This window comes from Brassica napus, chromosome C9 (genome assembly GCF_020379485.1).
Source record: "Brassica napus cultivar Da-Ae chromosome C9, Da-Ae, whole genome shotgun sequence".
Classification (NCBI taxonomy): Eukaryota; Viridiplantae; Streptophyta; class Magnoliopsida; order Brassicales; family Brassicaceae; genus Brassica; species Brassica napus.
Genome location: NC_063452.1, coordinates 12,210,624 through 12,230,167, shown reverse-complemented (window position 1 = coordinate 12,230,167; position 19,544 = coordinate 12,210,624). Strand labels below are relative to the sequence as shown.

The 19,544-nt window shown below is 33.1% G+C and overlaps 2 protein-coding genes and 1 long non-coding RNA gene across 4 annotated transcripts; 1 reads left to right on the top strand and 2 right to left on the bottom strand.

Annotated features, from left to right (window-relative positions):
* The first annotated feature begins 4,935 nt into the window (after nt 1–4,935).
* Nucleotides 4,936–8,742, top strand: LOC106392089 (COP1-interactive protein 1-like). Its single transcript, XM_048770005.1, has 3 exons — nt 4,936–5,312; nt 6,788–6,981; nt 7,100–8,742. Exons 2-3 carry the CDS (start codon nt 6,888–6,890, stop codon nt 8,515–8,517), a joined length of 1,512 nt encoding a protein of 503 aa, XP_048625962.1. The 5' UTR covers nt 4,936–5,312; nt 6,788–6,887; the 3' UTR covers nt 8,518–8,742.
* Nucleotides 8,743–9,475: 733 nt separating this feature from the next.
* On the bottom strand, nt 9,476–10,591 carry LOC106392097. The gene is made up of 2 exons (XR_001278685.3): nt 9,991–10,591; nt 9,476–9,852 (listed from the first exon to the last, which is right to left on the bottom strand). It is a non-coding gene; the product is annotated as an uncharacterized LOC106392097 (long non-coding RNA).
* Nucleotides 10,592–12,807: 2,216 nt separating this feature from the next.
* On the bottom strand, nt 12,808–14,461 carry LOC106394271. 2 transcript variants are annotated; one of them, XR_002662765.2, is made up of 4 exons: nt 14,237–14,461; nt 14,013–14,132; nt 13,773–13,904; nt 12,808–13,675 (listed from the first exon to the last, which is right to left on the bottom strand). XR_002662765.2 is itself a non-coding variant. In XM_022713224.2 (2 exons), exon 2 carries the CDS (start codon nt 13,485–13,487, stop codon nt 12,927–12,929), a length of 561 nt encoding a protein of 186 aa, XP_022568945.1. In that variant the 5' UTR covers nt 13,488–13,675; nt 13,773–13,999; the 3' UTR covers nt 12,808–12,926. The 2 variants fall into 2 exon arrangements, 1 of the variants encoding a protein (XP_022568945.1); XM_022713224.2 differs by lacking the exons at nt 14,013–14,132; nt 14,237–14,461 and having other exon boundaries at nt 13,773–13,999.
* Between the last annotated feature and the right edge of the window lie 5,083 nt (nt 14,462–19,544).

Genomic DNA, 19,544 nt, shown 5'->3' with positions numbered 1-19,544 from the left:
GTTGAGGTTGAGGTTCAGGATAATGCACCCAGTGCAGATGCTCCCGCACATGAAGATGGTAGTGGTGATCATGGTGACGATCATGGTGAGACACCAGCTGCTGAGAACCAACCTACTATTGTTAGAAGATCCGAGAGAGGTCTTAAACCGTCGATAAGGTATGATCCTAGTGAGTATGTATTACTTACTGATGGGGGAGAGCCTGAAAGCTATGATGAAGCTTTGGAGGATGAACACAAGGATAAGTGGTTTGGAGCCATGGATGAGGATATGAATTCTTTTGAGGAGAACCATACTTTTAAGTTGGTGGAATTGCCTAAGGACAAGAAGGCTCTGCTTAATAAGTGGGTGTACAGAATTAAGCATGAGGATGATAATTTGCCACCTCGACACAAGGCTAGATTGGTTGTGAAAGGCTACAGCCAAAAGAAGGGAATTGATTATGATGAAATCTTTTCTCCTGTTGTGAAGATGTCATCCATTCGGGTTGTACTTGGATTGGCAGCGAGCCTTGATCTAGAGGTTGAGCAAATGGATGTGAAGACTGCTTTCCTTCATGGTGATTTGGAGGAAGAGATCTACATGGAACAACCGGAAGGCTATGTGAAAAAGGGCAAAGAAAATTTGGTTTGCCGCTTGAAGAAAAGCCTTTATGGATTGAAGCAAGCACCAAGGCAGTGGTACATGAAGTTCAAGTCTGTTATGGGGGAGCATGGTTATGCAGAGACTGATTCAGACCATTGTGTATTTGTGAAGGTGTTCGGTGAGGATGATTTTATCATCTTGTTGATGTATGTCGATTATATGTTGATTGTGGGCAGGAACATGGACAAAATTAAGGAGTTGAAAGAGCAGCTCAGTGAGTCATTTGTCATGAAAGATATGGGTCGAGCGAAACAGATTCTTGGTATGAGAATTATTCGGGATAGAGGTGAGAAGCTGATTCACTTATCTCAGGAGAAGTACATTGAAAAAGTACTTAAGCGGTTTCACATGGACAAGTCTAAAGTGTTGAGTACTCCTCTTGCTCCACACTTAAGACTGAGCAGTCAACAAAGTCCGAAGACATATGCGGAGAAGGAAGATATGGCGAAGGTTCCATATGCTTCTGCAGTGGGTAGTTTGATGTATGCCATGGTCTGTACAAGACCAGATTTAGCCTACGCCGTTAGAGTTGTCAGCAGGTTTCTCTCCAATCCGGGAAGAGAACATTGGAATGCTGTGAAGTGGATTTTGAGATATCTCCGAGGGACTTCTGATTTGAAGATTACATTTGGGGGTAAGAAGCCTTTGCTGGTCAGTTTCACTGATTCTGACATGTCTGGAGATGCTGATTCTAGCAAGTCTACTTCGGGTTACTTGGTAACATTTGCGGGTGGAGCTGTGGCATGGCAGTCAAGGCTGCAAAAGTGTGTTGCACTATCTACCACTGAGGCAGAGTTCATTGCCGCAACTGAAGCTTGTAAAGAGTTGTTGTGGATGAAGAACTTCTGTGAAGAGATCGGTTTCAAGCAAGAAAAGTATGTGTTGCTTTGTGATAGTCAAAGCGCTATTTTTCTCGGGAAGAATTCTACATTTCATTCGAAGTCAAAACACATTCAGAGGAGGTATCATTGGATACGTGATGTGGTTGCTTCCAAGGAAGTGGAACTTGAGAAAGTTCATACGGATGATAATGGAGCTGATATGATGACGAAGTCATTACCGAGGGGGAAGCTTGAAGTATGCCGAGAGATAGCCGGAATGGCTGTCTCTTCCATCTAGTCGGAGGGGGAGTTAGCACGCACCAAGGAGACCAAGGAAATTTTTTTTATGTTTACCACTTTCATTGTATCACTTTTCATTTTTAATACCACTAAATGGATATTTTCAAAAATATCTTATTCATTAAGTGTCAAAAAACTCATGTACCTTTGTTATCTATATATATATAATAAAGAGAAATTCACTTAGATAGTTTTTTTAGTTTATTTTCACAAAAATAGATCTCAAGAAAGAAAATCACCTAAATAAGTTTTATTAAAGGGTAAATATGCATTTATATACAATAGTTAACTAATCTAGACTTACAGTTTAGAGTTAAGGGGTGGGGTTTTGGGGATAGGGTTTCAAATTATAAAAAATAAATACTAAAGTTTTCAAAACAAAAATGTGCTATTTTGGTCATTTTATTTTTTTGAGTGCTATTTTTGTGACAAAAACTTAAAAATGTATATTTGAGAGAATTGCCCTATAATAAATCATTATTTAAATAAATAAATAATTTTTTTATGTTTTCGAATTATACTTTTTCAAATTCGAACTTTTTTTATAATTTTTTTTGAATTTGTTTCCGAAATTTTTTTTTTTTTCAAATTTTATTTTTGAAAATCAAAAATTATGTTTGAAACTATTTTTTTTAAAACAAATTATATTTTTTAAGTATTTATTTATATATTTATTAGAATCCTAAATTTCACATTCCAAAAACCCTACCCTTTTTAGGATTATGCCCCTGATTTTTCCAATTAATTACAAAAAATGCTATTACCTTTTTGAAAATTTTAAATGGTTTTCGGCCACATTAATTGCACCGGTCAGAAAAAAGTATTTAAAAACCAATTTACAAGCTCATTTTGGCAGTAAAAAATGCTGAGATTTTCAAGCTCATTTCGATTTTATTAGAAATTCAATCAGATTATAATCATTTTTACGTATACTTCAAAGATCTATACTAAAATCGATTTATGAAATATATGATATTTACATTTTATTAGCACTTTCCATTTCTTTTTTTTTTTGGTAAGACCGTCGAAGAAGTTGGATTACTTGTGGATGGGTTTCACGAATTTATAGACCGAAACTCATTTAAATACTTGATTTTTATTGACAAAAAAAATTAGAAAACCCATTTTAAAACAGTAAAACATAAAAATTTATTCAAATTTTTGTTTGTATTTTTTTAATCACCTTTTAAAATATGCTAGGAAAAAGATATTTGGGATTTAATAGTTTACAATAAACTAAAAATATCAATACAAGGAACTCTTTTTAAAAAACAACTCTTCGGAATTACTTTGTATGACTATAAAACATCAACACTATTAAAAAAATTAGTTATCAAATAACACATAAGTTACAATTAACAAATATTTAATTTTCAAGAGAAACAAATCCTATGCTTTTAAAAATGCGAGTCATTATATATATTATTAGATTTATATCTCAGTACATATCATCCTAAATATATAAAACAACTACTACACATATAAAAAAATAATTATAAAAATATAAATGTTATAAATATAATATGTTATAAAATAATACTAGACTCTGACCCGCGCGCCAGCGCGGATATGAATTTTTGGTTTATGGTTATTTATTTAACTAAATGATGTATTTGTAATATTTGATGTATTATATTCACCAAGTAAATAATTTTTTTGGCATCTTAAACCATCTATTTACGATGAATATTCGATATCATATAAAAAATTGAACAAATAGACGTAATTAGAGAATTGTAGATGATATATAAAAACAAAGGTTATTAATGTAAAATATGAAGAAATATTATATTATGACTTAGTATGACTTAGTATGGCATAAAAGATTATAAATTAGTTATACATGTTTAAAGAAAATAAAATGATTTTTAAACTTCTATGAAAAATTTAACATAAAAAAAAACCGATGAATTAGTCATCAAATTGTAAATAATTTCATAATTTTATTAATAATAAATTATTTATAGTCTTTGTTTTTCGTCAAGATAATTATTAAATGTCCATAACATTAATATGTTAAAAGACCATATTATGAAAGCCCATGTTGTAACCGTTTTTTTTCGGGAAGTGTAACAAAAAAAAATTACATTTAACTTTTCGTTTTGTTTAAGTTTGTGTCGGTACAAGATTAAAAAAAATATCTCTATCTTTTTCAATGTTCAATTTGAAGATTATTATGCGGAAATCATACGCAAATATAGGCAATTGGTTGGAATCTCTATATCTTTATATTCTTATAAATTTTAAGTTTATTTTTTTCTCTTATGCAAGCAAATCAATTACCGAAGTAATAGATCAATTGGTTGTAATCAAATATATTCTTATAATTAGTGTAATTATGGTTACATTTTTATATTTAATAGGTACATTAAAGATACGACATTGAAGATATTATGTTTTGATTAATAGAAGATATTGGATTTTGAGTTTGTATTTATTGATTTATTTTTTTATAAAGATTAGAAAATCAATGGGATGATTGGTTGGTTGATACATCCTATAAAAAAAACGAAAACTATAGGTGGTTTGAATATTGTACATCGATCGATGCATGATCGATGTAAACTGACTATGTAAAACTTGAGCATGATCATTTCAAACTAAAGTATAGGTAGGTTATATGCATTTGTTAAATATTACATAAGTCAAGTGATTCACGCTTTCGTAAAAATAAAATTCAAGTTCATTATTGGGCCGTACTCGTACGTAATAAACTACGTTAAATATGATGTATTTTTAGGTTCATTTAATGACATTAAGTTTAAATTTGATTAAGGAAAACTCATTAATTTAACTGGAAAAGACAAACATTAAAATATGTAAGTTTATTTAATGACATTAAGTTTAAATTTGATTAAGGAAAACTCATTAATTTAACTGGAAAAGATAAGCATTAAAATAGATAGTTTAATTTAATTCTCAGTGACATGGAAGTGTAAATAAATTAGAAAACTTATGGGTATTTTTTAATGGGTACAAATAATATACTAAATATATATGGTTTATTAGATTAAATAGTATAGTTTATCAATTATAAGATTTATATTATTTTGTTTTTGTAAGATTTTATATTATAATATATTAATTTTATAATAAATATTATTGAGGCAATACAATTTTATTAGTGGGTTAGAAAATAATTGCCACAATTTTAGAGGATCTTAAAATGACTACCTACAATGCTTTTTAGAGCAGTGACGAAAACTATGGAAAATGCCAGCTGTGAAAGATATACGCTCCGCTGAAGAGGAATTGAGTCAATCAATGGAAAACAAAAGAAAAACGGTAATAAGGAATTGACTGGAGGGGCACTTGTGGGATACGAAGAAATTTCTCATGACAGACACACAGCAATACAGGGTAGCTTTGATAAGTCCGAAGTCAAAACCTGAACCACTTTTCTCATTTCTCTCTTCCATTTATTCTTATTCTGGTATCCGTCGCTTTGAATTGAATTTTATTTCTCTCGCATAAATAAATCATACAGCTTTTCTTCATCTTCTTTCTCTGTCACCGACTCTCCCACCAAGCCTACCTTCTGTCCAGGTAATATCTCCGATCACGAGTGATGATTTTCATTAAGCGATGCTTTGCTACTTTTTTATTTATTTGATTCGATCGGTATTAGCTAGTAACGCTTAAACTCTCTAGTTTCTGATTAAGAACACAACTAAGTAACTGACTGCTTTTCCCATCTTCGTTACTAGTGAGTTTATATATGCTGAATCAAATTATGCTCTATATGATGTATCGGTTTTCGTGATTTTTGGCTATCCACAAATAAAGAAGTTCTCATGACCCTATTTTTCGGTGGATTAATAATAGATTTGTAACCATCGGATCTTCGTTTCAAAAATGCTAATTGTTTTTAACTCTCGCTAGCCTCTAGCCTCTATTATTGTTTGATATCAACCCAACCCTAATGGAAGCTTACATAAAAGAAAAAAAACAAAACAACTCATTAGCTGTCTTTTTAATCATTCTGTGTTGCTGTCTGGTTCCCATTCCCCAAAAGTTGCTCTGATGGCTCCACTTTCCCTACCCATTACTTTTTCTGCATTCAGTTAGCTAGTATGAAATCATCTCTAATGTACTAGTAGTATATTATTCTATTTTCGTAACTTAAAATAAGGGGAATATATATGAATTTTACTTCCACCATACTCAATTTGGAATAGAATAATGAATAAAAATGGTGTAATGAATACAGCCACATATTTTTTTGAAGTAATCCCTGTTTTTTAGAGTTTGAAATGGAGTAGAAGTGATGAATATTTTACTTTAAAATGGAGTTTGTAATGAGAAATAAAGTGTAATAACTCTAGGACTTGATCATTTCTATATAGTTGAGTATTAGTATTGCAATTAGTAGAAAAAAAGTTATCAAATTTTTATTATTAAGATAATTGTCCAAATAGAGAGTGCCAACTTTAGATCTTTTCATCTAAAATTTGACTCATTGCTAAAATTGATTAGCAGTTCTAGATATTTAAGTTTTATACTCAGTAAAAACATATTACAGATCACTTTCTATTCTTGTGTGATACAGTAATTTTTTATATTATTGTTTCATTGGTGGTGGATTGAGAGTATCTACTTGGATTTTTGAGGATATGTTGCTTTTTAGTTTCTTCTGCCTCAAAACATGATTCTTGCCATTTAATTAGCAGATGAGCATGCATATCCATCTGTATTTAAACGAATCACATTTCTCTGGCATAATATATTATTTACTACTGTAAATTTTTAAATATTATAGTCTCTATTTTGTTTGGTCATGTCAGGCTCCAACTGAGTGAGTCATCTAACTTTGTTTATTTCATTTTTCTGTTACCACCCAATTGACTATCAGGCCAAAATAATATTAGTTTACAAAGTTTACTTTTGATATTTTTCCTTTACATGAAAGTGATGGTACCTTCTTTAAATTTAAAAAATATACATAGTTTTTCATCTGTTTTGAACAAGTTAAAGAGTCTCTCTTCTCACATGTCTTCTCTTTGTGAAATTGTGCAAAACAGAGATCGTGCTTGAGGGAGTTCCACATGTCTCAGAGATGACTTTTCAGTTCTAAATCTCAAAAAAATTGTGTTTGAAGTGCCATTTTTGATTGGAGTGGAAATGAGAAAGCATAGCATCAGAGAATCCTTGAAATCTTTCTTTGAGCCTCATCTTCATCCTGATAATGCTGAATTGCTCAAAGGAACCAAAACTGGTAATTTCCCTTCTACATACACTTTTTGTTTTACATTTTTTTTTCAAATCCAATAGGCCTCTTTCGGTTGTTAGACATGTTTAACATGAAAAAAAAAATCTTAAAATCAACAATGCAGAAATAGATGAAAAAGTGAAGAGAATCTTGGGAATTGTTGAGAGTGGTGACATTGAGGAAGATGAATCCAAAAGAGAAGTGGTCGCAGAGCTAGTGAAGGAATTCTACAGAGACTATGAGTCCTTGTATAACCAATACGGTGATCTCACGGGAGAGATCAGGAACAGAGTTCATGGTAAAGGTGAGAACGAGAGCTCTTCTTCAAGCTCAGACTCAGACTCTGACTCAGATAAGAAGAGCAAGAGAAACGGGCGTGCTGACAATGACATGAAACAGATGGAAGCTGCTAATCTTGAAATTGCTGATCTGAAAAGAAAGTTAGAAACAACTCTCGAAGAGAAGGAAGCAGAGCACCAAGAAACCTTGAAGAAGTTGAAGGAATCAGAAGACATCATTGGAGATCTGAGACTTGAAACCGACAAGCTAGCGACTGAGAACAAAGAACTAAACCAGAAACTGGAAGCTACTGGCGAGGCCGAATCCGATCTGAATCAGAAGCTAGAGAGAGAGAAGCAAGAGAAAGCGGCGCTGCTGAACCAGCTAAACGACGTGCAGAACGCATTGCTAGAGCAAGAAGCTGCGTACAACACGCTAAGCCAAGAGCACAAACAGGTCAACGGTTTGTTCCAAGAACGCGAAGCGACGATCAAGAAGCTGACGGATGATTACAAACAAGCCAGGGAGATGCTGGAAGAGTACATGTCGAAGCTGGAGGAGACGGAGAGGAGAATGCAAGAGACGGGCAAAGACGTAACATCGAGGGAGGCCGAGATCGAGGAGCTGCAAGAGACGGTGGAGAGGCTGCGCAACCAAGTGGAGATGAAAGGGGAAGAGGTCGAGAATCTGATGGAGAAGATGAATAACATCGAGGTGAAACTGCGTTTGTCGAACCAGAAACTGAGAGTGACGGAGCAAGTGCTGAGGGAGAGAGAAGAAGAGCTGAAGAGCGTAGAAGCTAAGCATTTGGAGAAACAAGCGTTGCTCCAGGAGAAGATCGCGATGACGCATGAAACGTATGGAGGTTTGGTCAAGGAGATGTCAGAGAGATTGAATTATCGGTTCCAGGCTCTGTCTGAAAAGGTTGAGGAGAAGCACGGAAGCTTTGAGGAGACGGTGGTTGAAGCGATAAAGATGGTTTTGAAGGCGAAGGAATGTGTGGGAGAGATGAAGAAGGAAAAGGAGGAGATGGAGAAGGGCAAAGAAGAGATGGAGAAGAAGCTTGAAGGTCAAGCAAGAGAAGGAGAACGAGAGAAGGAAGAGTTGAAAGAGTCATTGTTGGGGTTAGGGGAAGAGAAGAGGGAAGCGATAAGACAGTTATGTGTATGGACCGAACACCATAGAGACCGGTGTGAGTATCTTGAAGAGGTTTTGTCTAAAATGGTTGTGGCAAGAGGACAAAGACGGTCACAACGAGCTTAAAAGTGAATTCTTCTGTCCTCCTATCTGTAAGTCAGAGATAAGCTGTGTTCATTAGTTTTTGTTTTCTGAATTTGAATTTTTTTTCTTTAATTGTTTTTTTTTTCAATTTGAAATTGTTTTGTTGGTGGGGTGTGATAATTGTTTTGTAAGATCATAAAGATGGATTTGGATGTGTGGTGGGGTTTGTAACCCATTTATCTTACCTGTATTTTATTTTGTTGCCAATGCTCTATTTTTATTTTTTTTTCATATTGATTGACAATTTAGATAAGAATCTAACCTTTTATAAATTTAGTTCTTACACTTTTTGAATCTTACAGTGATCTGTACTCGAACTATCATCTACTTCAAAATGCCATTTCAGGTTCATTTTCAGTTATATAACTTAGATTTTATTTGCATCAAAAAGACTAATATCATAGAAGATTTACTACATCGAGAATATAGTAAAGATTAAATCGCCTCTTTGGAATTATTTGTGTCCAACGAATATTGAGCTTATTCTCAATACCCAAACCCATTAGCCTTATATCTCATTTCACACGAAATTAGTGTATGGCCGAGATATAGGGAACCTCACATCGAAATCCTGAACTCATTAGGCCATCATTATTGCTAGGACAATTTTAAGTCCTTAAAATAAAAAAAGCAAAGGACGCAAGAGATATCAAAGGACAAAGGACGAAGGACGAAGGACGAGCTGGGACGTTTCTTATATAACGACTTTCCCCCTCGGTCCTAGTGTTTTTGTGGGTCCCCTGCCCTTAAGGACCGGCTGGGACGTTGCGATAATGTTGCCCTTAGTTCTCTGTGTTCATCGTTTCTAGATTGCATTGCTTTTACGTTTCAGAATAACTCTGATTTTTTTTTGTGAGCGAGAGATTATAAGCTTGATTAGTGACTGTTGAAATTGTGTCGATCAAATCCGTGTGTATTTTGGTTGGGATAGATCGTAACATGCTTGCGAAATCATTACTGTAAACGTTAACTTTACCATGTACACACATAAAACATGATTTTGAGGAGAAAATAGAAAATGTATCTCAGCTAAGCGAGAGTCTTTAACAAAACGTGAAACAATTATTTGGAACGATAGTCTTTAGCAAAACGTGAAACAATTATTTGGAATGAATGAAAGAGAAAAAAAAACTTCTGAACAGTAGAGATTTTATTCGTGGTTCATATTCAAACGTTGCTATCTCTTGGACGGAGATTACTAATTAACACCCGGAGGTCTTGAAATCCTACAGAGCCTGTTCATTAGTCCTGTAACTTCACTTCTTCTAGGAGCAGCTCCACATGGAATGGAGGGTATTGCGCCAATCCGTTCCTCGCCTTTTAACACACGAGTCAATATGTTAAACAGGAAGGCCAAAAAAAAAGAACACGCACCGAAGCTATAACTAGAGAGTATAGTAAATTGCTAATCAGTTATAACTGTGGCAACGATTTTCGAAATAAGAAGACACTGACCTAGGTGGCGGAATCTAGCCTCTGTGACACGAACCTGAAAGACTAGGCATATAAGAAGCATCAAACGTAAAAGAAGAAGAAACACTTGTGTTGTTTTCTTCATTGTCACTTTGTTATTCTCTCAAGTGTCATCGACCATAACTGTATTTATAGATCGAAGCACACAAAATCACATTTGTATACTGAATTGATTCACCCGGATTCATTTGAAGTGTCAACCTCGTCGCCTTCTTTCTTTTCTACAAAAACGCGGTTTTGTAGAAATAAAATGGTGGCATCTTCTGATTTTGAATAAATTAATTAATTAATAACTTTACTACAATTCCGAATGTTTGCTGTCAGAAAAAAATAAAATAATAATAATAATAATAATAACTTTACTACAATCCAATTTTAAGAACCTAGCTAGGTAACTACGGATATCAAACTTTTGGAGGTTTATAGCAGTTTGTAAGATCATAAAGATGGATTTGGATGTGTGGTGACGGGGAAAACGGCTTATTCATGCCCGCACTATGAAGCCAGAGAAAATATATACTCAAACAATATTAACGTGCCAAAATATTCCTAAAATTAAATAGGAATTTGAATTACATACCTAAACTTATAATAAATAGCTAAAACATACCTCGTAACTGGTGTCAGTTCATTTTAAAATATATTGATTTATTTTTTTAATTATTATCTTTTAGTTTTTGTCATTTTATTTGTTTGTAAAGTATCACAAATAATTAAAATCATCAAATTGGCCTTATTTATAATTTCAAAATTGGAAATAAATTTTAATATATGGTGATATATAAAATAGAAATATTTTTTTATCAAATAAAATATATTTAATAATATAAATATATTATTTTTATTATTATTTTATATTGAAATATTTGATACAAAAAATTTAAATTAATAGAAAACAACATAAAAACAATATCATAATTTAAAGCCTGATTTAATCACACTAGTTCTTAAAGTTTATAAAATATTTTTTATATTTTCTTAGGTTATTTTAGTTGCAAATCGTATTATGTGCTTGCGTGATATATATAATATAAATAAAATTAAAAATTTGTAATTTTTGTTTGTAGTTATCAAAACCAATGTTAATTACACTAGGCATAAAGTGTGTGCTTGACCCTAACCTAGCGCCGAATCAATTATTCGGTAATTATACGAGAATTAATCGGGAAATAGTTTTGTAAACTTTTGTGTATTATTAATATTACATACTAGTTTTGTAGCAAAATAAAAATAATGTAATATGGTCTAGTGGTTTTGTGCGATATTTGCTTTCTTGAGATGCTGCGTTCGAAACTATTTTTGGTTAACTAGTCATTCTTTTCTTTTTATTAAGTAAGGGTAATATTATTAAAGATATCTACTGTAAAATCAAATTTCTAAAGAGTATTTTTATTTATGTTGATTAAAATTTGAATGACTATATTTGTAAAGAAAATTTTATATAAATATAAATTGAGTGGTATTTCTTGTAAATATTACATATGAGTAAGATTATTTATAATTAATTCACATGTTTTAATAAGGTAGATAACATACTTTGATAACTAAATTAATTAATATATTGTATAAGATAACTATCTAAATTTCTGATAAATAATTAAATTTATTATTTAAATTTAATTAAAATCTGGTAAAAAAAATAAAATTGTACTTTTCAAATTAAAATTATAAATACGATAAATTTGATTATTTAAGTTATTTAAGGCATATTAACAAAAAATAGTATTATATGGACTAAACTACAAAAAATTTAAAAAACAATAGTCCAAATCATCATATAACCGGCTATAGGCATGTTTTAGCTATTTATTATGAGTTTAGGTATGCAATTTAAATTATTATTTAATTTAGGAATGTTTTGGCACGTTAATATTGTTTGGGTATGTATTTTCTCTGTTTTCGTAGCGCGGACACGAATAAGCCGTTTTCCCTGTGGTGAGGTTTGTAACCCATTTATCTTACCTGTATTTTATTTTGTTGCCAGTGCCATGCTCTGTTTATTATTTCATATTGATTGACAATTTAGATCAGAACCTAAACACTTGTGTTGTTTTCTTCATTGTCACTTTGTTATTCTCTCAAGTGTCATCGACCACAACTGTATTTATAGATCGAAGCACACAAAATCACATTTGTATACTGAATTGATTCACCCGGATTCATTTGAAGTGTAAACCTCGTCGCCTTCTTTCTTTTCTACAAAAACGCGGTTTTGTAGATATAAAATGGTGGCATCTTCTGATTTTGAATAAATTAATTAATTAATAACTTTACTACAATCCGAATGTTTGCTTTCAGAAAAAAAAAAAAATAATAATAATAATAATTTTACTGCAATCCAATTTTAAGAACCTAGCTGGGTAACTACGGATATTAAACTTTTGGAGGTTTATAGAGGTTTGTAAGATCGTAAAGATGATTTGGATGTGTGGTGAGGTTTGTAACCCATTTATCTTACCTGTATTTTATTTTGTTGCCAGTGCCATGCTCTGTTATTTGATAAAAAACATTTCTATTTTATATATCACCATTATTTTATATGGTGATATATAAAATAGAAATATTTTATTTTGTTGCCAGTGCCATGCTTTATAAATTGAATTTAGTTCTTAGACTTTTTTGGATCTTATACTGATATGTAGTCAAACTAATTTCTTCACTTCATCTACTTAAAAATACCATTTTCGGTTCATTTTCAGTTATATATTTGCATTAAAAATATTATACCATAGAAGATGTACTATACATCGAAAATATTAGATTACTAGTGGATTTTATTAACATCAAAATGATTATATATTTATAGTAACGATTCGTTTTTAATTTCATTCTTAACTAGTATATAGTCTGTTTCGTCCAAAAAAAAAAAAACTAGTATATAGTCTGTAGACTAGTTGACAAAATATGAAAGAAGAGGACTACTTGTAGGAGCTCTTCTCCTCCATGCTAACGTCTAAGCGATCCAATTGATGTGTAATTGCTTCAACAGCGAGGATAAGGATCTTGCGGTTGCACTGTGTTTCTTCAAACGACATGCAGTTTCTCTTCCTTTTGTTGCTCCATTGAACATGTCTTCTTACCCCTCTGGACGTACGAGGTCGAGTTTTGAAATTCCACCACTGGTTGCACCTAGATGCATTAGAAACAACACCCTCCTCCTCTGTTTCAGTCTCTTCGAGAAGAGGAAGAAATTCTTCAGACTCGGAAGCAATCATCTCTTCACCAAGAATATCAGATTCCAATACGGCTCGGTTCAAACCAGCTTCAGAGATGGTGTTTCCTTCTTCTTGATCATCATCTCCCTTGAACTTGTTTTTTATTCCACTGCAACGGCCTTGTCCATCTGCTGCTGCTTCTTCTTGCTCAGATGTTGAATGAGTTTCACCATTGTTATATAGCCCTTGTTCCCTCTGTGCATCATCCATAGTAATTAATAAGCTCGAAGATTTTTGGAGATTAAAAGTTGATGTAGGTTCCATGTGCTCCTTGCTGCTCACCCATTTCTTCCGGACATACTTCTTCTCAAACCGTTTTTCCTCTCGACAACCATTAGAAGGGTGTTTAGCTTGTTCAACTTGTGCTGCTTGTTGCACCTGCTCTAGCTTTCTCCACAGGTTTCTAAGTATCTCAAAGCAATTTCCTTTACCACTAGCTTCTCGCTGCTTCCCTGAAATTCCATCCCAAATATATTTTTACTTAAAATTGACATATGGCTGCAATTGCATCTCTATGATGATACCTCAAGACATAAATTCAAGGCTTACATGCATGTTTTTCAACTCCGCCCGTCAAAGAATCCTCTGGCGCCACCACCTTTTCTCCGAATAATGCGACTGATGCTTGGTTGGCCAGAAACAGCAAATCGATGTGTTTTGAGATCAGACACTAACCCAATCCTGCTCTCCAGTATCCATTGTTAATTTCAGTATATAATCAAAATACTCAAAAACATTTCATTTCTGAAAATTAAGCAAAATCTTAAACCCTCTACCAAGACTAATTACCTCTCCAGGGTTAGCCTCGCTTGTTCCACCGTTTTTGGCAAGATAATCGCTGGTTTTGGCTGTGAAGCTAGAGTGTTACTGCTCCTCTCTTTCATTTCTTTCCCCATTTTCACTTTTACCCTAAGATAAATGTGAAATTTACAAATTTTGAGGAGACTAATTGATTTAACCGGTAATTTTGGTAAGTCTAAAACAATCAAAGAATGAAAATCTAAAAACCTTACCGGCTTTATCAGAACTGTGGCGGTGGAAGCTGAGCTTGATAGGCTTACGGACAATTTCAGCCGTCTGAAACGATGTAAATGTGAAAATATTAACCCCCACCCACCCATTTAATACCTTTGTTTACCAAAAAAAATATATTAAACCCCCATCCCCCAGTAAAAAATAGTGAAAATTAAAATTAACGTAGCTATGCGAATGACGCGCGTTTACTTCGTCTTCACGTGGCAAAAGCGATTCAACTTCTTTTTTTTTCTTGCATCTCATTTATATCATACGCTATCGCTGCTTAGCTATTGAACCATCGACAACTAAGATCATCATTACCGGTGAAACCCTTTTTGGGTTTCTACATTTTCTTATTTTTTATCTGATTTAAAAAATTAAAAATTAAAAAGGTAACTAATCGCGGACCGTCACGTGTCGGTGGAACCCGTAAACAGTTGAAAAAACCCACCACGATCGTTTCTTCTTTCACGCTTTTTGCAACCGGTTATTGTCATTTTGTGGGATCCAAGCCATTAAAACTTCCTTTGTAACCTTTTTTGTAACTTGGGATAATTGTGTCATAAGGACTATTTCTCAAAGTTAAAATTTAGTATTTACAAAATAATAAATTGTCACAAGATGACATGTGTAACATGAAACTGGTTTACCTAGTGATAATAAGACAAATGTAAAACTGTTTCTTTCATGTGGATTTTTAATACTCCCTCCGTTCGGGAATAGTTGACGTTTTAGTGGTTCTTTTTTGTGTCAATATAATTGACGTCTGCGGAGTCCAATGCAAATAATGACAGAAGATAATTTTTTTACCTCTGTATTATTAACGTGATTTTGGGCATCATTTTAACTAAATAAATAATCTAAATCAATTGAAAAGGTTAAAATAGAGATTGCGACAGCTTTCTTAATTGTCGTGTAAGGCATGTAAAACGTAAGATAAAAAAATACGGAGGGAGTACTAATTAGTTTAATTACTCTTCTTTTTTTAAACAACAATTTTAGCTTGATCTTCCTTGTGTGTCATTGTTTTCATAATATATAGAAATTTCGTAGTAAATATATGTTTTCATGTGTTTCTTTGTCTTTTTTCGCTAGCTGATTTTAGAATTCTCATGGAAAAAATATTTTGATCCAAAATCCAACCGACTCGAAACAAAATTTTCAACATGCAATCCAACGATCAGTCTCACGATCCCAATTCTAATCTTTACCAACAAGCGGATCCAACAAAGGTCATATGGAAAACATTACAAGATTTAAGCCTTAGAGCAAATATATCGAATTGGTCGGTGCATCACGATGCCCACGAAAAATTCATGAAGGACCCTAAACTATGATTGGTTGCGAAAGGGATCAATCCAGACCACCAATAGCTCTCCTAAAATTTGGCAGTTCATTGGGAATGTTGTCAACAACGACAATACTCTGTCAATTTTTATCTACTGAACATCACCTTGTTATGGTCTTCGATAAGCAGCCTTATACCTAAAGAGGTTGGATTGTCTCCCTTAATAAATAGAGTTACAGAGGTTATCCTACATATCTCAAGCATATACTGTTTAAGGTTCGTATCTATAAGCTCCCAAACATCTATCAAAGGCATGGGATTGTTAGGAGTATTGGATCAAAGCTAGACAAGTTGAGGAAATTTCTATCGTAGTGTCGACCATAAATAAAGAAGCATAAGTGTGGATTAATGTCCAATTTGATGTCGATGATGTGATAACTGTTACCAAAACTGTGGAGATAATGAAGAACAAGGATCATGTGGAGTTGGATTTCAATTACACTGGTTTGCAAAAAAAAATTGTATCATCTATGAAAGCTTGAAGCATGAATTCGAGATGTGTAAGGAATCATCCCTTCTACAACAACGACAATATGAGCTACTGGATATAGGGACCAATCATTATATGATTGTTCAAGAGCAATCTCCTGCCATAGGAGAATACCTCAGTACAATGGAGAAAGGTGAATCATCTGGAACAACAAACGTGATGCGGTAGATCAAAATCAAGAGGACAGAAAAGAAGCAATACCAGTGCAGTAAAATAAGGAAGATCATCATGTAGTACCCAATTTAGTACCTAGTGAGCAAGGCGTTAAAATAAAGAATCCAGAGAACCCACAAGAAGATGCTTCATCTTCACTAAAACAAAATTGAGATAGAGCAACCTGGCCAAGGTTTGGTGGTTCTCCTCAAATAACCAAAACAATCATGAAGCTTTTGCACTAGAATTGTCAGGGATTGGGAAACTCTTTGACAATTCCACACTTCAAAGATATTAGAAAGCCTTATACTCCTGATATCATGCTTCTCACAGAAACTAAACATGTAGATAGTTATGTACATAACTTAGCTAAAGAATTAGGATAATCATACTCTTTTGTTGTGTACGCTTATGGTAGTAGTAGAGGCTATGCAGTTTTTTCTGGAATGACAAGGTTAAGGTATTGTTGTTAGATAACCCTAATATGTATTGTATAAACATGTCAGTTGAAAATGGTGCCAAATTTTTTTGGCAGACATATATATATGGAAATCATGTTGGCAAGCATAGATAGGAGTAGTGGCATCAATTAAGTCAATCTGAATATGCAGGTTTTGTTAGAAACAAGTTTCGAATGATGATTGGTAACTTCAATGATACAAAAAGCAAATAACAAAAGCAAAAGACTAATTTTTAAGCCAAACACTCTCTCTCTCTCTCTCTCTCTCTCTCTCTCTCTCTAATAGAATGCTTACTGTTTTTGGTTTTCATGATATTAGAACCTTAGGAGAAAAGTTTACATGGATGGGAAAACGATCAAAATACACTATTATGTCTAGGATTGATAGCGCAGTTGCAAATTTGATTAGTTAGATATATATCCTACGACATCAGTGTTTACCTTGGATAGGTTTTGATAATAGACTTTTACTTTTGAGCACTAAAGAAACCAAATGGAAGAAGACTAAGATGTTTTGATATGACACCAGATGGAGAATGTATCCTGAATCGATTCAAGTGATGGAACAAGTATGGAAGCAAGAATGTGCCACTATTCAGGAAAAAGATACTCACTCAATCATCAAAGCTTGAGAAAAGCATTAGCTCTCTCGAGAAGTAAAGAAAACACTAATTCAAAAAACTTCATCAATAACACTAAACAAGATATCTAGAAAACTTATTAAGCGCCTAGTATTGATTATAACCATATGAAAAACTTAAAACTCAGTTGCCATTTTAGTATTGGTTGGAAAACGAGTACTAAAACTATGTAATTCGATATGTTGATCAGCTTGCAAAAATGGCCAGGTATACAAATTAAAGCTATGTAATAGCCTAGCCAACTAATTAGTTATTGTATTCAGTAGTCAATTCTTCAAATAATGAAACAACTAGACAAAAAAGTGTAAAATTGTTTGATATGAAAGGAATGGAAGAAGGCATGGTGAAAAACCAAACACCACAACCGAATTGATCAAGCGCATTGATAAGTTGGTCAAGAACCGAATCTCCAGTACGAGAATGACGAATGCTAGAAAGAATTCGAAAGCCATGGAAACATGGTCTCTTATAGATGATTTCTAGATTTCAGTTTAAATTATTTGCTCCAAACACTCAGCAATAGTTATAGTTACAAAAAAAAAAAATGAATTTAACATTATTTCAAAAAAAAAAATGTAAAACTGATTTTAAAGAATTTAATTTGAAATAAGTGCATATCTCCCCTCAGAAACTACATTCTTTTTATCTTTCTTACTTTTGATACTAGGGATCGTTACCCGCGCCAAGGCGCGGAGTTTTTGCATTTTAATCTATTTTTGTCTCTTGCCTACTAATCTAGCATTCAGTTTTTCAATGCATTTTATCTCCTCTTCCTCTTGTCTTGTTTACATTTGTTTTCACGTTCTGTCGTTTGATTTGTCTTAGTTTTGGCTTGTGTAATAACTTAACTATGCTCATACTTCTTTCATTCTTTATTGATTGATATTTTTATCTCGCTTAGCTCTGTGTTGCCACTAATTTGCTCGAATCATTTTTCATCATCTGCTTCGCATTCTTTTCATATTCATTAACTATTGTCTCCAATCTCTTTAAATGCTAAAAATCCTACATGTTCTTTTGTTTATTAAATCACATATTAAATATTGTTGAAACTGTTTATTTATTCTAATAAATCCTTACGATTATAACTAAGATGATATGGATAAAAGACTGATTATAATTTAGTTGAAATTAAAGTCTAAAGTAGAAGTTATTAAACTTGTAATCCTTCTTTTTTTCATCCAAGATAGATTTAGTTAAATCAATTATATAGATTTAGAAAACTCATAAGCTATTTCAATCCCAAACAACAAAAAAACAGACACATTTGTTATTGACGCTGCAGCGGGTTTCCTTTACTATAAACATAATTGCTTGTCACAACTGTTAATAAACCCCAAATGTGTTTACAAAAGCTACCCATATAAGAGTTTCATACTCATTTCTCTTTCTCTAGTCATCTCATATGTTAGTAGCGATCATAATACAATCATCAAACAAAAGACATATCTTTTGGTTCCATATAGAATATGCAAAAGGACTGTTTTCTGCAGACTCCATGATCACTGAGTATTATAAATATCAAACTCTGTCTATGGTCTATTTATATGTTGAGAAAATGCCTCGAAATGTAGCTTCCAAATAATGATTTCCAGGTCAACACATTGCATGTTAACCTCCACAATGGGATCAGCGGATCTGCAGATACCGCTACATGTCAAGTCGAACGCAGCTACACATATGTTCTCTGCTTGTGCCTTTCATTCACAATCTGCAATTCTCCCAAGAACCAGAATCAATGTTAAATGAGGTAAAAGTTTTAGAGTCACAACAGACTTTGTATAGCCAAGCCCAATAAACCAAGCACCCAACGTAACATCCCCACTTGCCTATTTGTGCAGAAAATGACTTGATCATTATATAGTAGCACCGAGAAGTTAGATGGAGAATGAGGTATGAATGCAAAGTAGACAAAACAGTTAAAATCTTACTGATTATGGGAAATATAAGAAATCAATTCTCTTGAAATGGCGTATAACTGTCCAATAGTGTGACAGAAGTACTTGTTCCTGTTCTCACCAAACTTCCAATTCTAAATGCATATATGAATCTATTAGAGTTATTGTCAGCGCTCTGTTGCGATATTTGTTAGCTAAAATAATTCATCCAACATAATAGGAAAAAGAAACCAACAAAATTGTAAAGCTAACCATCAGCTGAGATGCTTTTGCTGTCCTGACACATTGCAAGCTTAGTGATTTCACTGTCAAAA